This window comes from Pagrus pagrus (assembly GCF_965226575.1).
Source record: "Pagrus pagrus genome assembly, chromosome: 15".
Lineage (NCBI taxonomy): Eukaryota > Metazoa > Chordata > Actinopteri > Spariformes > Sparidae > Pagrus > Pagrus pagrus.
In genome coordinates this window covers 27,681,832-27,699,566 of record NC_140199.1, presented here as the reverse complement: position 1 = coordinate 27,699,566, position 17,735 = coordinate 27,681,832, and the positions used below count along the sequence as shown (strand labels likewise).

Below are 17,735 nucleotides of genomic sequence, written 5' to 3'. Positions count from 1 at the left end.
TTATATTGTCGACCCCTGTAGTGTTATTCACTTCACCTGTCGGTGATTTTGATTGTTTTGATTTTGATGTGGCTGATCGGTGTATATCTACAGAGGGAGCGGGTCCTCTTCCACAGGGTCTGCCTACACACTGGACGTTCATTGTAATTTTCAGAGGTTTTTTACCGAAACACATAATTAATTCATCTGACCTAATGACTATAATGATCATGCATTGCAGGAAATTGATATGTTTCTTTAAATCTCAGGTCTTGTTACTGTGTTAGAATGCTGTGTGTTGTTCCAGCAGCTTTGTCAACCCAGTGTGTGTCACAGAGTGGTGTGTTTGTGTATTTACAGGCCAAGTTGGTGTGCCAGGGAGTAAACAACCAGAGCTACATCTGTGAGTCCGGTCACTGCTGTGGGGAGACACAGTGCTGCAGCTACTATTATGAACTGTGGTGTGAGTAACCCACCTCTTCCTTATCCATTCCTAGTGTTTGAAAGATCCTTTTTCATGTAACTTCTTAAATGACATAAAGCAGAAATGCACTCATACATAAGAATGTGTGTGCCATTTGTTCTTTTGAGATTGAGAATCCAGAATCAAAAAATGATTGGTTTATTTAGTTTTTTAGGGGGGTATGAATCCGATACCAAAAAACACGCTTTATTTTCGTACTTTTAATTTTATGCTTAGATCAAAAATAGTAATATGATAAAAAGGGCCACGGTTAGAATTTGATTTTGATATTTAATTTGTCTGATTTGTGTTACCCAGAAGTTATTTATCATGGCTTCATTGCCTCACACAGTAAGTCTGATATGAGCTGTAGCTTTGCAATCTCTTCTCCTGGTCTTCTGCTGCTCCTCTTGGGGTCATTCATCCTCTAGAGCCACTCTCCGCTGCAACTGGGCTTGTTAGGTAGAGTGGACAGGCCGGATTGCGGAGCAGCGGCAGGGCAGCCCAACACTGCCATCCGGCCTGTACGTCATGGTGGCAGGGCAACTGGCTCATTATCAGCTCTGCCGCTGGCTGGTTCTTTTTACATGCCAAACACAGGAAAAATACTTGCACAACCCACTGACCCATTACAGAAAGGGTACAGAAAGATCGGTGGGACCCCTGCCCACGGCTGAGTGCCCGTTCTTGGCTGTCTTCTGGTGTCGCACCCCCCACCAGTGCCCTGGACAACCAGAGGGAGGGTTGTGGGCCATGATGAATTTACTGTTTAATAAGACCACAAAAGAGACAATAATTACCTGACTAGCATGCTAAAAGGTAGGCTGCCTTGCTGCTGCTCCACCATCCAGCCTGTCCACTCTACCTAACAAGACCGGAGACAATGCAGTTGCAGTGAAGAGCAGATCCGAAGGATGAGAGAGCCTGCAAAGCTACAGCTCACGAATCGCCGTAAACAGAGCAGTTTATGAGCCAGACCTGCTGTGGTAGGTTAGATCTCAAATAAAAATAAATTAGATATCAAAATGAAATTTGCCCATTGCCCGTTTTTTAACTCCCTCTTTTTGATCTGAGCATAAAATAAAAAGTACAAAAAACAATGGTTTTTGGTATCCGATTCATAAGCAAAAAGGAAACAACTAATCATTTTTTCATTTCTGATTTTGGATTCTCAATTGAATATCAAAAGAACAAATGATACACAGATTCATAAGCACATAAATTGCACTGCACAACTCCATACTGCACTGGGTTATACATTGTGCATTTGCAATATTTATGTTCTATCCATCAAATTTCACACTATGAAATATAGCAAGTGTGAAATTCAAGAAATGGAGGAAGCAGAATGAGGAGCTAATGTTTGATTAAGGTCAGGAGTTGCACCAGTTAGCTGAGTAAGGCTGGGCCCTGTATCTAATCTTTCTTTACTGTTGGTGCTGCTGCTTGGCTGCTTGGATGTCTACCATGTTACAGAAGCACACATATGCAATTTTAATAATAATTCCAGCCTTTTAGAGCAATCTCTGTTTTTTTTATATACAGATGTGGCCCAAAATACTGGTACTGTTCTACCTACCTAAAAAAATGCTTTTCTCTGTATTAAGTTGAAGCTATTAGAAGTATATGGTATGGGGCATCAGAACAGTTGTTAAACATCACTAAACCTCCTTCTTTGTCTGTTAGGCATGGTGTTCTATTCTTTGAAAGCCTCATTTTATAATAATGATAATAATAAAATGTATTTATATCCATAACACATTTAAAACACAGAATAAATTAAACTAAAAGCCATACCAAAACCACACTAAATGTATTCAAGACATACCTCAGACACACTAAATGCGTGATAAAATCACAGAGGGTAAAACAGGATAAAATGTCCTGAAGCAAATGAAAACACTGAAAATGTGTTTGTTTGTTTTTTTTAATAAATGCTATTTAAAAGCCTGGACTGAGTTTGCAGCCCTGAGCGCCTCCGGCAGGTCATTCCAGAAGTCAAGGAGTCCTGACTGCAAAGACTCTGTCACCTTTCTGTATTAATCTGGGCCTTGGAATGACCAGGAGCAATGCATCAAGGGATCTCATTTAGCACAATGTCACTGTCAATGCTGAAGAAAAGAAAAGTCGATGCTGAAAATCGTGAATTCAAAAGCGACTGTACTGAGAAATATGTATTCATCGAAACTGCTGAGGACAAGCCAATGTGTTTGCTCTTGAATGAGTGCACTTCCATTGCAAAGTATCACAACCTGCGAAGGCACAAAACACCCCACATTTATCCGGCCGGTTCAGAAGTTCACCTGCAGAAAATCCAAACTCTGACAGCAAACTACAAACATAGCTGTGTTGTATCTTGTTCTAGCCGGCAAAGAGCACCATCACCATCTCTCCAGGTGGCATTGATCCTTGGTAAAAAGAATCGGCCAGTCACTGACGGTGAGACAGCAAAAGATTGCAGGCTCGCTGCGGTTGAGGAGGTGGTTATGGATCATCACAGAGACCAGGGGCCAAATGTTTAAAACTCTGTGTATATTCAGGTGTAGAAATCTGTGTACACACAAAACAGGAAACATGCATAGGCAGTCTTTTTGTCAGATTTATAAAACCTCACATACGTCTTTTCCCACGCATCTTTTCCTCATACATGTCAATCATCCTGACATTTTACGCATGAGCACATGCACGGGCATGGGCACGGGCACGAGCACGAGCTGTCTCACTATCCCCAAAATTCACTATAAATGGCTCTAAACAAGCCCCCGATTACCTGGTTTGCATATAAAGGGCAAGAATTTAGTTTAATGTTGAGGAGAAGTGTTGGAACCAAAGAAGCAGTTGAAATACAGGAAGCGAAATGCTGCGGAAATGCATTTAGAGCCACAGACTTTGGAGAAGTTAAAAGTGATCTGATTTCAAGTGAGAAATGGCCAAGAGACGCATCTCTGCGCACAGTGAGAGTGTGTGAGCTAAGGGCTGTAGCCGTGCGTAATGGCTGTGCCACATGATGCAAGACAGGACATTGCCAATGCCCAATTTAGGCTAGAGTGAGTTTTGAAGGACCATATTGATGTTCTGGCCCATGATGATAACTGCTCTCACAATAATCAGACTAACATCAACTGGAAGAAGAATAGATGTATTAGCCACAGACGTTTTTGCAACTCTTTTGGTGAATCCACTGACAACTCCGACACAGCTCAACTTTATTTATTTGTGCTTTTTTTTTTATGGTGGCTGCTTAAGAGAGGACAACAGCTTTTGTTGTCATAATGTTTCAAATGTCCAACTAGTGTAACTAGTGTGTTGTGTGGCATCAAATACACTGGCAAATTGAGTTCTTTAACTTTTGCAATGTTTGTGCTTATAGGAAATGCTGTGATGTAGCTGGGTAAGAGATGTCAGAACTGAACAAATTATACCTAATGGCCACCAGTGTTGGGGGTAACACGTTACAAAAGTAACGCGTTACAGTAATATATTTCTTTTAGCGGTAATGGAGTAATAGTATAATGCGTTACTAATAATATTTCAGCAATATATTACTACAGTTATGTCATGTAACGTGTTACCGACCAAAGTGAAGTGTTCATTGTTGTTTTTTTTAAAGAACCCATCCACACCGCTAATGACAATATTAATATAGGCTATGCTTGAGTTTAATATAGCCGAGCCTATAAGTTCTTTGTTCAGTCTCTGTGTGACTGAAATGAGCCGTATTTTGTAGGCCTAAAGATGAAGCCTTATCCTCCGAGTACAATTTTCATTGTTGAATCACATATGCCCATGCATTCCTTGTTCTGTGGAATAAAATAAAAAGGCATAGAAGAAGAGATTTTTGTCTTGTCATGTCATTATAGGCTACATTATAAAAGGTATAGGTCTATTGTTTTTTTAATTTGACTAAGCCTACAATTAAAAATATCTATGCCTATCTCATAAAACAAAAGACTTTGATCCTTCGTTTGGCTGCCCATCCCTTTGTCCAAGGACATTCAATTAGTTAAAAAGATCGAGGGGTCATTCCATGCCAACTGACCCAAAACCCAGAACTTTCCCCAGTTCCATGGATTTTCTTGAAAAAAATAATGTTGTCTATTAAGTTCATGGCACCATGCAAAATCCTATAGCTGTACTTCAAATAGAGATTCCTTGTATGTGTATTCTAAACCTCACCAATTGTTTATTTTTCACTGAATTGGGTTAAAATTTTTCCTGAATATCCAAGAGACCATAAGGAAACTTGCCAGAATCCATTCATTTAAATAATTGTTGCAGAATAGTTACAGTAATCAAATTAATAACAGGTAGTCATTTTTTACCACAATGAAGAATCTGGCATTTTAAAAATTTATTATCTCCACTGGTTTTCGCTTTCTTGCAAGATGTTCTATCACATCTAGAAGTTATCTGGTCCTGCATAAAAAACTCAGCTTTTTTTGTTATTTTGACGGTAGATTTTCCCAGGAAGGATTATTTTAATGTGCTTGAAACTTTAGTGCGTGGAAGTGTTGATATTTATTGCAGATATATGAAAAAAATAAAGGATGTTATATTACTCCATTGTAAATGATTTTTTTAATCACCTATATTTTTGTACGTTTCACTGGCTGTAATGTTACATTTCTGTGGTTTTATTTCATCAGTAGATATTTGTACTGTGTTGACCTCAAGGTTTTCTATCTGTCTGATTCAGTCCCCTCCAAAACTATTGGAACAGCGAGGCCAATTTCTTTATTTTTGCTGTACACTGAAAGCATTTGGGTTTGACACCAAAAGATGAATATGAGACAAGAGCTCAGTATGTCAGCATTCAACCATTTGGAATGTCCTGAAGAAGAAAGACACCACTGGTGTACTCTGTAACTGATGTTCAACTGGTAGACGAAGGAAAACATCAGCAGTTAATGACGGACACATTGTGAGAGCTGTAAAGAAAAACCCTAAAACAACTGTGAGTGAAATCACCAACAACCTCCAGAGGGCAGGAGTGAAGGCCACACCAGAAGATGCAAACCACTCATTAGCAATAAGAATAGGAAGGCCAGATTGGAATCTGCCAAAAAGTATAGAGACAAGGCTCATAAGTTCTGGGACAAAGTTTTATGGACTGATGAGACAAAGATGAACCTTTACCAAAGTGATGGAAAGGCTATTGTGTGGAGAAAGAAAGGATCTGCTCATGATCCCAAACACACAAGCTCATCTGTGAAACAAGGTGGAGGTAATATCATGGCTTGGGCCTGCATGGCTTCTTCTGGGATGGGCTATTGATCTTCACTGATGATGTAACACATGATGGCAGCAGCAAAATAAACTCCGAAGGCTACAGAAACATTTTGTTTGCCAATTTAAAGAGAGATAGAACCAAACTGATCGGGATATCCAAGGAGTTCATCAGGGTTGCCGACCTGTGACATGAAAATGTCTTCCACAACCTCACCTTGGTAGCAGACTTTGGCTTTGCAAAGGTAGTAGCACCAAATATTGATTTGATTTAGATTATTTTTTTGTTCACTCACTTTGCAGTTTGTAAATTGATAAAAATAAACAATTATTATCTATATTTTTGAAAGCATAATTAGTTTCCAGCATTTTTTCACACCTGCCTAAAACTTTTGCACAGTACTGTATATGCAGTGAATATCAACACTTTCACACACTAAAGTCTAAGGACATTAAAATAATCCTTCTTGGGGAAAATCTACAGTCAAAATAATTCAAAAAGTGTGTTTTTCAGCTCTGAAGCTATATTTAACTAGATCTGTGGCTGTCAGTTTATGCAGGACCAAATAACATCTATATGTGATAGAACTACATTAATACTACAAAGAACCAGGATTTGGTTGCAAGAAAGTGAAAACTAGTGGGGATATGAATTTTTGAAAATGACAGATTCTTCATTCTGGTAAAAACAACTTCCTGTTACTAATTTGATTACTATAACCATCAAGCAACAACTATTTAAATGAACACATGTTGTAAATGATCCTTAGGGTCTCTTGGATATTCAGGACAAATTTCAACCCAATCCAGTGAGGTTTAGAATACACATACAAGGAATCATTAAAATGCTGAAATTTAGCTCAGAGGGCCAAACTTCAAATTCATTACTTAGAAAGTACTTAGCTTTAGTATTTTGCACAGTGCCATGAATGAAATGAATTAATGACATTTTTTTAATATAAAAAATAGCCATGCTCTAAAGGGTATCAATAACTTTATCCAAGCTGTTGTAGAATGACCTTGTATAATCTGCATGAATTCAGTCATTTGCACAACTTCTTTGTTTTGTTCCACTTCAGACCAACACACTATCTACTAATGAGAAAAGGTCTTACAATATCAACACTGTTCAGGGTGAATGGTGCATTAGTTTTAATAAAATGCAAGGGCACCATTATTTTCAGCCATGTCTTTAAAAGTTCGAGGGTTTTGATACGAAGAACATCAAAGCCAACGAGTGGCAGTAGCCTTAGATTGAAGAAGAACCTGAGGGCCATAAATAGCGATGGATTGTTAATAGAAACTAAGAAGAAAGTTACTTAAAAAAAGTACTTTTTCAGCACTGACCTTGTGTTTAAAAACAAAAGATTTTAAATAATGTTTAAACTTAGGGTTGAGTTTGTATTGCTTTTTGCGTTACAACAAGGGATGCATTTAAGTTTGGATTATTTGTCAATGAAAAAGATTTAATAAAACCATATCTATCAGCAGGCGAAGGTTTCCTTAAGGTAAGGTAAAAGGTTTCATTTTGGGTGTCAGTACTGAGGCTCAGATTATGACACACTTTGTCTTTGTACTTTGTACCATTTGTCTGGATATATGTTAAGTGTGTTTTTGTACTTGCTCTGTGGGCTCCCTGCAGGGTTCTGGTTGGTGTGGACTCTGATCATTATCCTGACATGCTGCTGTGTTTGTCATCACTGGCGCTCCAAGCAGCGCTTCCAGCAGCAGCGCCGGCAGAACGAGATCAACCTCATTGCCTACCGAGAGGCTCACAACAACTCTAATCTACCCATCTATCTCAGTAAGTAGCTGCCACCACCACTACACATTCCCCACTTAGTTAGTTTCTGTGTGATTTGAGCCCATCAATTTTTAGTTTGATGCTAAATTTATAGTTTGAGCCAAACCACATAATACTGTTAACAGAATGGTTGATGCTGACAAATAGAACCAGTATAATTTGCTGGTGCTGCAGCATCACAAAACTCATGATTTGGATGTATAACATTAATTTTTTGGATCCGCCCAAAAAGGGACTGGCTGGGAGAGGGGACAAATATAACTTTATAACCTTAGCACCAAAGTGCAATAACAGGGTGGCCGCAGGTCCTTAAAAGTCTTGAAATGTCTTAGATAAAGTTTTTCTAATAAAAGGCCTTCAAAGGGAAAATTATGATTTGATGGATCTTAAATATTTTTGGTCACATTACTGCGAAAATTTCTCCAGTCTGACAGACCAAAGGAGAAGAATGTTTTTACTGTATGCACTGCGTCATCAGGGAGAATTGAGGCAGTAAACAGTCAAGCTATAGCTAGCTGACCAGCCTCCTAGCCAGTGGTGTGCTGGCCATCTGGCGCCGGGATGGATCCCAGTGAGCCGTCGCATTGTTGGACCAGTCAGGCACTTTCAGTCACATTGGCCTGACGTTCCTCTTCACCTTTTCATCCATCATCAACTGACTGTGTTAAAGGATCCAAATACATCATATAAGCTAGCAGCTATATATCCCACTTTCCCTGGTTGTATGTCACTATTACGGTTGGTTTTGAGTTACAACCTATTTTTTATCTATTTATATTTTACTTTAGGCTATGGGAATGTCCGAAAACTGCTATGCTATCCACCATTTATTTAACATGGTTGTTTTCTTCCCAAAAGTTACAAAGAAAGGCTTGCTGGGAACTGTGTTTGACCAATGGCCTTGCTTGCCCCCTGTTGTGTTAACAATCTAAAGATGTGCATCAACAATAGCAAGATCAGATTAAATATCAAGAAGTAAAGGAGGAGCTGAAAAGCTTAGAGAGAAAAGGAAGCAGGCATTATAGGCTAAGCCTCCCAAATACAATGAAATCGACCAACTGTTTGGCTATCATGAGCCTCAAGTGGCTCATGATGGTCAAGTGTTGATTTTGAGGAGCACGCAGATGTAGTAAGATTGACGTTTAATTAATTATAGGCTATGTGTTCGGTTAAAATTAGCTTGAGCTTATAAAACGAACCTACTGACAGACAGAAGTTGGTATTAGCCTACTATCTAATGCAGGGGTTCTCAACTGGTCTCACTCTAGGACCCACATTTTCCCATGGTCATTAAGTCGCGACCCACTTTTATAGTCCTTCAAACTAAGCAAATGTATTTTTTAAAAAACCTTTGAAAACTCAAGTCTTTAACATAAATATACTCATTTTTATTGAGCAAAGTGTGTTTCAAAACACCAGAGAACCATGACAACTGCATACAGAATTGAATGAAATAAGTATCAAACATGAAGTATCAAAATGGAGACCAGCAAAATGAGGTATTTGACATCTATCTCTGCATTCAAAGCACATTCAGAAGGAGGAGGACCATGCAACTGCATGCAGACAAAAGTGAATATCAAATTGCACAAGACCCACAAAACAAACTAGGTCCCTGCATTCAGGCCACATGAGGAATACCATGACAAGTGAATAAAATAATCAAAAGTGCACAAAGTAAATATGGCCACAAAATTATATATTTCACTTATATGTAGGCCTATTCAGAAATAATTATGAACTTAGGAGGATCATTACAACTGCATGGACAAAAAGTAAATAAAATAAATATCAAACAATAATTAAAGATCTACAAAACAAGATCTATTCACCTAACCTGTCATTTGGGGAAGTCAGTGAGACAGCTGGGCATGTGGTTTATTCTTGATGAGAGTTTCAAAGTCTGGGAGGACAGTAGACAGAGCTTCCCTCAGATCATGCTCAGTGTCCAGTCTGTTTCTCTGCTTTGATTTGAGCTGCAACAAGGTGGAAAAGCCACTTCCACACAGATAGGTTGTGCTGAATGGTAGGAGCGTTTTGACTGCAAGAGTCGCGAGGGATGGATACTCACTCATCACATCGCTGCACCAGAAGTGGGAAAGGGTTACCTCGCCAAATCTCTTTTTCATCGTCTGCTTCTGGAGTTGTCTTTGAAAAAACTCCACCGACTTGTCTTTACATGCAGGATGTTTAGTATCCAAATGGCGCTTCAGTTTCGATGGTTTCATGCTCTCATTTGCAAGCACTTCACTACATATAACACACTGGGGTTTCTGTCCCTTATTATCCTCAATGTACGAAAATCCGCATTTTAAATACACCAGGTCATATTTACGCTTCGCCATTGCAACACAGACAGTGAGCGTCAATCAAATGGCAGTTACCATGGCTACCGTGCCTAGGCGGCTGCACGTGTCTGACATGTGCCTTTCAAAATAAATCATTTTTCAAAATAAAAGACATGTCAAACGTCAGATACGCATTAAATATTATTTACTTTTTTTGACCAGCTGTCCGCGACCCATCCAGAACGGGTCTGCGACCCACTTTTGGGTCGGGACCCACCAGTTGAGAACCACTGATCTAATGCATATTGATGCGTTTTACAAGTTTCCTTTCCAGTGCCTAATGAAATGTGTCCTGGAATACAGTTAGACTTTCCAAACTTTCCATTTCATCACCTATCATTATAAGACTATGTATGAACAAATAATGCTCATCATCGTATTGTAAAATTCTGCAGGATTGTCTAAATGGCCCTAAAGTCACATTTCTTTTTCACATTCATTCATGTAAATACAACAACAAACATTTCATAATAATTATAATAATAATAAATTTTGGTTCTACATTAAATGTTGTATGTTGTAGTTCTATATTGAATACCTCTGTATACTGCCCATATCATGCTTGTTTAGTACATGATAGGACATCATCATTGTATTTATTATAGGACATCTTTATTTTTAATAGGATCTTTAATAGATCTTTAGGACATTTTGTAGGAAAGACAATAATAGTAACAGTAGGAGTGTTATTTACCTTAAAAAAACAAAAAGCAAAAAAAAACCCAGCCTGGTCAGGGATGGAAAATGCCAGGGCCAAATTTTACTCCCAGTACACCCCTGCTCCTAGCAAAGATGTTACCGCAGATGTTGGGAATCTACAGCCTACAACGCCATCATCTGACCTCTGAACAACTTTTGGCTCTGCACCAACTGAGGTGATTTGGGTGCTAATAATCGAGAGTCTGCAGCTTATGTTGATAGTTGATTGTCCAGCCTCAGCTGGACAATTAACTTACATCGCAACGTTGCTCCCATGCTTTGAATTGTGGGCAGACATAAGGCTGATGTTACTTATGTAGGAGGTATGTCAGAGGGAGGCAGAAAACATCTGTGAGTGATGGAAAAAAAACTCACCTACTATTTTTCAAAACGGACAAGTCGTGGGAAGTCGTCAGATTTTATGAACTTGCTGGGAAGCACATACAGACAAGACTCCTGCCTCACCACAATTACTAATCACGTTAGCCATTTTCACCTGAAGCTAACATGGCAAGCAATGATCTGAGGAGGCGCTTTACATATACGTTTTTTTGGGGTTTTTTTCACTTTTGGTGTGTATTTCCATCACAGATTTGGTCTTAAATTTCATATAAAGTGGTATTAACAAGGTCTTAAAAAGTCTACATCTACAGACACCCTGAATAAAACCTTATTAAGTGAAATTATTAACACGCCAAAAGAAAAGCTGTCTGTCTGTCTTCTAACTGTTTAAAATAGTTTGCCACATATATAGTAGTTATAGTTTGCTCCATACCTGGAGTCACCTCAGCAGAGTGAAGACGATAGAGGACAGGAAGAATGACTGAAAATGATACATTTTAATGACATTAGACTGATACACTGTATAGTGACTTTGCTGTTGAAAACATTACTGTTGCTACCCTAGAAATAATGTTTGGTTATTTTTAGAATATATTTAAACCAATCTTGTTTTTCAATCTTTCCTTTTTTTAAATAATGTATTTTTAAAAAAGCTATTTCATTGATGCCATTGAACTGTGCAGATATGATTTTGGCCGAATACACATATACATGAGCTAAAAAAACATTTTCTGGAATACGGTGGTACTCAAAAACTTTCTTCATGGGCTGGCAGGTCTGATGTTGGTTACTGGTTGGCCTGACTTAGCAAGGGATTGACGTCCTGTTACTGTTGAGTTGCTCATCCTCAAATAGAAGAGAGGACACATGACCGTTGTTTGAGTTCAGTGAAGCACACAGCTCCGTTTCATTCTGTAAACTTCATGACGTTTCATAACATTTTAAAGCAGCAGCAATAGTATTCATAAAGGGATGCTGCTGTGTATGACCATTTAACTTTTTGCTAAATAGCACTGTTCACACATCACTGTCTCTTCACTGTTCACTTAAGGCCCAGGTTTAAACTGTAGATCAACATCACTGCTTAACCAGAGTCTCTGTGCTCTACAGGGTAGGGTAACCATCATTAAAGGGATTGGTGAAATCTTTCTATGCCAAAGTACTTTCTGATCTCCCAACCCTGTTGGTTTCTCTCTTGTGTCCAAGCCCATTGGTTCCTACTGGAGAAATTATTATTTAAAGTTCAGTTCAAGTCAAGGCTCTGGCTGGGCCACTCAAGGACACTTACTGTCATTATCCTGTTGGAAGGTGAACCTGTGTCCCAGTCTGAGGCCCTGAGCGCTCTGGACCAGGTTTTCACTAAGAATATCTCTGAACTTTGCTCCGTTCAGCTTTCCCTCAACCCTAACTAGTCGCCCAGTCCCTCCCACTGAAAACACCCCCAAAGCATGATTTTGCCACCACCATGATTCACTGTTGGGATGATACTGGGCAGGTGATGAGCGGCGCCTGGTTTCCTCCAGACATGACACACCAGACAGTTCAATCTTGGTTTCATCAGACCAGAGAATCTTGTTTCTCACAGTCTGAGTGTTCTTTAGGTACTTTTTTACTCCAAGCAGGCTTTCATTTGTATTTCACTGAGGAGAGGCTTCCTTCTGGCTTCTCTGCCGTAAAGCCTAGATCGGTGGAGTGTTGCAGGGATGGTTGTCCTTCTGGAAGTTTCTCCCATCTCCACACAGGATCTCTGGAGCACAGCCAGAGTGACCATCCGGGTCTTGGTCACCTTTCTTACCTATGCCCTCCCCTCCCGATTGCTCAGTTTGGTGGGGCGGCCAGCTCTAGGAAGAGTTCTGGTTGTTCCAAACTTCTTCCATTCAAGAATAATGGAGGTCACTGTGCTCTTGGGGACCTTCAATGCAACAGACATTTTTTTGTAGCCTTCCCCAGATCTGTGCCTCGACACAATCCTGTCTCTGAGCTGTGCAGGCAGTTCCTTTGACCTCATGGCTTGGTTTTTGCTCTGATATGCATTTTCGGCTGTGAGACCTTATATAAACGGGTGTGTGCCTTTCTAAATCAGTCCCAATCAATTGAATTTACCACGGGTGGACTCATTTCAAGGTAGAGAAACCTCTCAAAGATGATCAAGAGAGGAGAAACGGGAGGCAACTGAGCTAAATTTCAAGTGTCATTGCAAAGGGTCTGAATACTTATGTCAATGTGATATTTCAGTTTTTCCTAAAATTCTGTTTGGGCTTTGTCATTATGGTGTGTTGAGTGTAGATTGATGAGTGGAAAACCTTAATTTAAACGATTTTAGCATAAGGCTGCAACGTAACAAAATGTGAAAAAAGTGAAGGGTTCTGAATACTTTCTGAATGCACTGTATCTGGCTCTATAGCAGCTAGATGCTCCACTATCTTCACCAGCTAGGCTCTAACCGCCTGTCTGCTCTTTGGTGTTGAGCAGGGAGTGTACAGTGGATTTTTGAAGCTTTGTCTTGTTAAAAAAACAGATGTGTTACATCTGCTTTCCAGATTAATGAAAGTGAAATTTTGTGGCTGGAAACCAACCCTTTGAACTAAACTTGGCCACAAAGCTTCATAGTGCAGAGGGGAACTGCAGAGTGGGTGATATTTCTCTGAAGGTTGATCACTACAAGTGATCTCTTTTCACTTTATAAAGGACATTTAATCCGGGATCGTCATTTAAGAAAATGTTATTTTGTGTGACTTCAAACTATAATCCTGTTTGAGCAACTTGTTTGTGAGCATGAGAGTATTGAGTAGAAAAACTGAAAATGGAATAGTCCTCAGCTACTGTTAAATGCTGTCGTTGCACATGGGAATGACTGACACACTGATAGACTTGTCATCTTTAATACTTATCTGTACTGTGTTATTCTCCAGGATTCTTGCCCACCTACCTGCTACCAGCTTATGAAGAGGTGGTTGATCGCCCAGCTACACCGCCTCCTCCCTACACCCCTGTTCAGCCAGCACCTCCACCCACAGACCCACCTGAGGAACCTCCTTGTCCCCGCCCGACTGTTTCTGTCCCTAATGATGCTGATGTAGCAGTCCCTGCTACTCCAGAGGTCACGCAGAGCCACATTCAGAGTGCTTACAACCCTAGCAAGGACTTAACGCCGGGCAGGTACCGGCGCTTCACGGGGGATTCTGGGATTGAAGTGTGTGATGGTCATGAACTGTGGGATCAACACAGTTTTTTAGAAAGAGAAGAAGAGACAGAAGAAGAGGGCACGGAGCAAATGGAGGACCTCTGTGGTCCCCAGACCTGTGAACACAGCCATAATAATGATGAATTAACTACTGAAAACATAGATGGACACACAGCTGTGGATACAGAGCCACAGTCTCTTAGGTAATCCAGTATAAAGTCTTTCATATCTGTAGTCACTGATGCAATATTATACCTTTGGTGCTCAGGGGTTTGGTCTGTTTGTGCATGTGTAACTTTGTATAAAAGTGTGTGTGACAAGCGTGGAGACAAATGAAAGGTATGGCTAAATATTTAACCTATATCCAAAAACTTTCAACTACATTATAACATTTTAAAAAGTTAAAGATTAAGATTAAGTCCCTTTATCCTACAGAAGAAAGAAAACCTTTTTATAGAGCACAGTGGAGGATGAATTGAGAAGTCTCACAGCCTGAGGAAAGAAGCTGCTCTGTACTCTGGTGGTATGGCAATGGATACTTCTGTATCTTTTGTAAGACGTCAGCCAGGTGAACTGTGGTCGGGGTGGGCGTTGTCTTTAAATATCCTTCGGGCTGTGTGCAGATATCTCACTTCACTGATGTCACTGATGCTCTGATGCTCTGTAGATGGTACCAGTGATGTTCTGGGCAGTTTTAATCACCTACTGTAGAGCCTTCCTGTCCAAGGCTGCACGAACCATGCCAGTTTGTGATGTTTACAGTTAGAGTGCTTTATTTTAATTTTAAGGTATGCAATACAAGGCAGTAAGTATGTTTTAGCCAAGCTCCACTCCTCCTCATTTTCAAGTTGAAGTTTGGACAGTTGTGTTGTCAGAGGCGGCACTGATATTCATGTTTTGTTTTTTGTTTTTTATCACGTTTACTCACACGGTTCTTTTCTTTTACTTGGTTCAATGCTTCTCTGAGTTGTTGTACTCTGTGTAACTAATGGGGCTGTCACTCTGTGACTGATGCAGCATTAGCAGCAGATAAGTGTTGGCTAGAAATGCGTGACCAGCAAGACTGTTTTTCTATAGTACGGCATGCCTGACAGGTGCTCCTCTCCTGCACCACATGTCCTGTTTTTCATTTCATTTCCAATGATTACATTTGATCACCCACAGGCGCACCTGTCGCATGTTTCCAAGGCATGAACGGCTGTGCCTGTAGCAAAGGACTATCGGTGTGACACGGACCTTTGTACACCATTTACCTGTAATATATTGGTAGCTAGAGCTTGACCAATGCTGAATTTTTGCTTACATTGATACTTCAATAAATATAACAATTTTTTTTTTACATAAATACCTAACATGAATACTTTTTATAAAGATGCCTTCAAGTTGATTATCTAAGAATTGTGACTAAGATACATACTGGCCAGAGATTTTACTGTGTAAAACCAAACTTGTTAGTGCCCTCTGGGAGACAAATTGCGGAAAGAAAACATTGTTTCTAAACCACTTCTAACATGCCTTTGACAAATCACACATCTTGGTGATTCTGGCAAATAAGATGATAATTGCACATTTACAGATGACTCACACTCCACTATATATCGCATTGCCATAATGATAATAATTATAACTAGGGATGTCCCGATCAGGTTTTTTTTACCCTGATCCCGATCCGAGTCATTTAATATTTAGTATCTGCTGATACCGAGTCCCGATCCGATACTTAGCCCTAACTAATATTTTTCAAATCACCATCCTCCTTGCGTTAGCGAGTGAGTCTGTGATGCTGCGCTGTGACAGCAGACCCTTGTGTACAGCCAGCTGAAGTGTGTGCGCGATGCAGTCCACACTTGGGACCTGCATATCATCCATTGCTCTTTTCATATTCCTCGCGTTGTCACGTAAAATGACATCGACCCCTTGCTTGTCTACTTCCCATGCGTTCAGCATTTGCTTGATTGCCTGTTTTACATGCTCTGCTGTATGAGACCCACGAAACTTGTGAGCATGTACAGTAGTACTGCACTTTGTAACTCGAAAGTGGAATCAAAATGTTCTGCTTTTGTTCCTTTCATATTGATGCTGACGATTTGAACATGCACTGATTTAACGTCACCTCAGTCAGTGAGACTTATGAAAATAAATTAGAATCTGATTCAATTCTGATTTGATTTGTACAAGTAGAGGTTTTTTTAGGTAAAACAGACTGAGCACCGAGGTATTTTCTTCACAACAAAGTTTGACTTAGTTGTTTAATGCCGCAGTGTGTGTTGGTCAGCTGGTCTCGTTTGTTAATGCTGCATGCTGCTCAACACTTTTTTCACTGCTCCACTCCATTAACGTTAGTTAAGCCCTCCACCGGCAACCGTGCAGTCTGTGCAATTAAACAGATTGTTGCAAACAAATTGGAATTTCTTTCTTTACTGGAATAAACTCATCATAGAAGATAGCTTCAAGGTGAAATATTTAATGTTCTGAACTTTCTGATGGATCATTGACAAAGGTGTTGGAACAACAAAGACCATGTTGTGTTTTTTTACTTTTCCATAATTTAGAAAATGCACCAGTTAGTGAAGAGTGATACATCAAGGCTTAATGTGTATATGAATAGGCTGCAAGTCTCCTCCAAAGCATGGACTCCATCTTTTGGTAAACCAGGACGGGTGTGACCTGACAAGCCAAAATAGAAACAGGAAACGTGGCTAAATTTCTAGTCACAAACAATGTCTACCTGCAGAATACTACAAAAACTCCAATCATACTGAAATGTTCTTCATAAAAATGCTTTAAAAGTTATTGATTCATCACCAGCATGTTCGTACACTGCTCGAGTTCTCCTCAGAGGATGGGTTCTTCAGTCAGTCTTAAGCTCTCTGCTCCCTGCTGATGACCATTAGCCCTTGTCTTCAGTGGCCTGTCACACTGCTGTTATATGAGGGGGTGTTTTCTGATGGCATTGTGCTATAAAGTGTATCCTTTGAGAAGAGAATATTTAGGTGAACTTCAAATCTTCAAAGCTCTGGAGTCTGTTTAAATTAGAGTTGGTGAATGAGTAGCTCATCAGTGTGCTCAGTGAGTTTGCCAAAAAGTTATGCACGCAGCAGATCTGGATTAAATACTGCACAAAGTATGTGCATTTAAACAAGAATATCTGAAAATATTACCACAAGGATGTTAATTCTGAAAGCACACATCAAGTTTGTTTTGGGCTGTCTATAAAGTGTTTATATAAAGGGAATGGCTGACTTTGGTGCAGGTTGACAGTATACTCAAGCTGTTGGGAAGCTGACAGTGCACTGAGTTGAATCAATTGAGCACTTTCCGCATATGCAGAATTGAACAATGGTCTTGGGCACCTTGTGCTACACTCTGTATATATGCTCTTTATTATCTGCTGAATAAAATTATATTTTTCTTTCACATGTTGTATAAAATATGGTTATCAAAAGTTACAGAAAAAACATGGCTACATTTTTTTATGAGAGTTTGTAAATAACAAAATGAGATAATTTAATACAAATGCGACATTTTTGGCAAAATAAAGCTATTTTTATATGCTACATTTTATTCCAACTGAGAAACATGATATTATATATGCACTATACTGAATGCAAGTATAGACTACAATAATTGTTTGCAGTTTTAATCACACCAAAACTAAATTAATCACATTTGTCGTGTTCCCAAAAAAGA

The 17,735-nt window shown here is 39.5% G+C and overlaps 1 protein-coding gene across 1 annotated transcript in view; it reads left to right on the top strand.

Moving 5' to 3' along the window:
- The window catches only part of fbxw4 (F-box and WD repeat domain containing 4), an 84,099-nt gene extending 66,637 nt beyond the window's left edge, over window positions 1–17,462 (top strand). The window contains exons 9-11 of the mRNA XM_084375994.1: window positions 340–442; window positions 7,311–7,472; window positions 13,774–17,462. Of these exons, the coding sequence (XP_084232120.1) occupies window positions 340–442; window positions 7,311–7,472; window positions 13,774–14,252 (744 nt within the window). The 3' untranslated portion in view covers window positions 14,253–17,462. The remainder of the gene's footprint in view (window positions 1–339; window positions 443–7,310; window positions 7,473–13,773) is intronic.
- The last annotated feature ends 273 nt before the right edge of the window (window positions 17,463–17,735 follow it).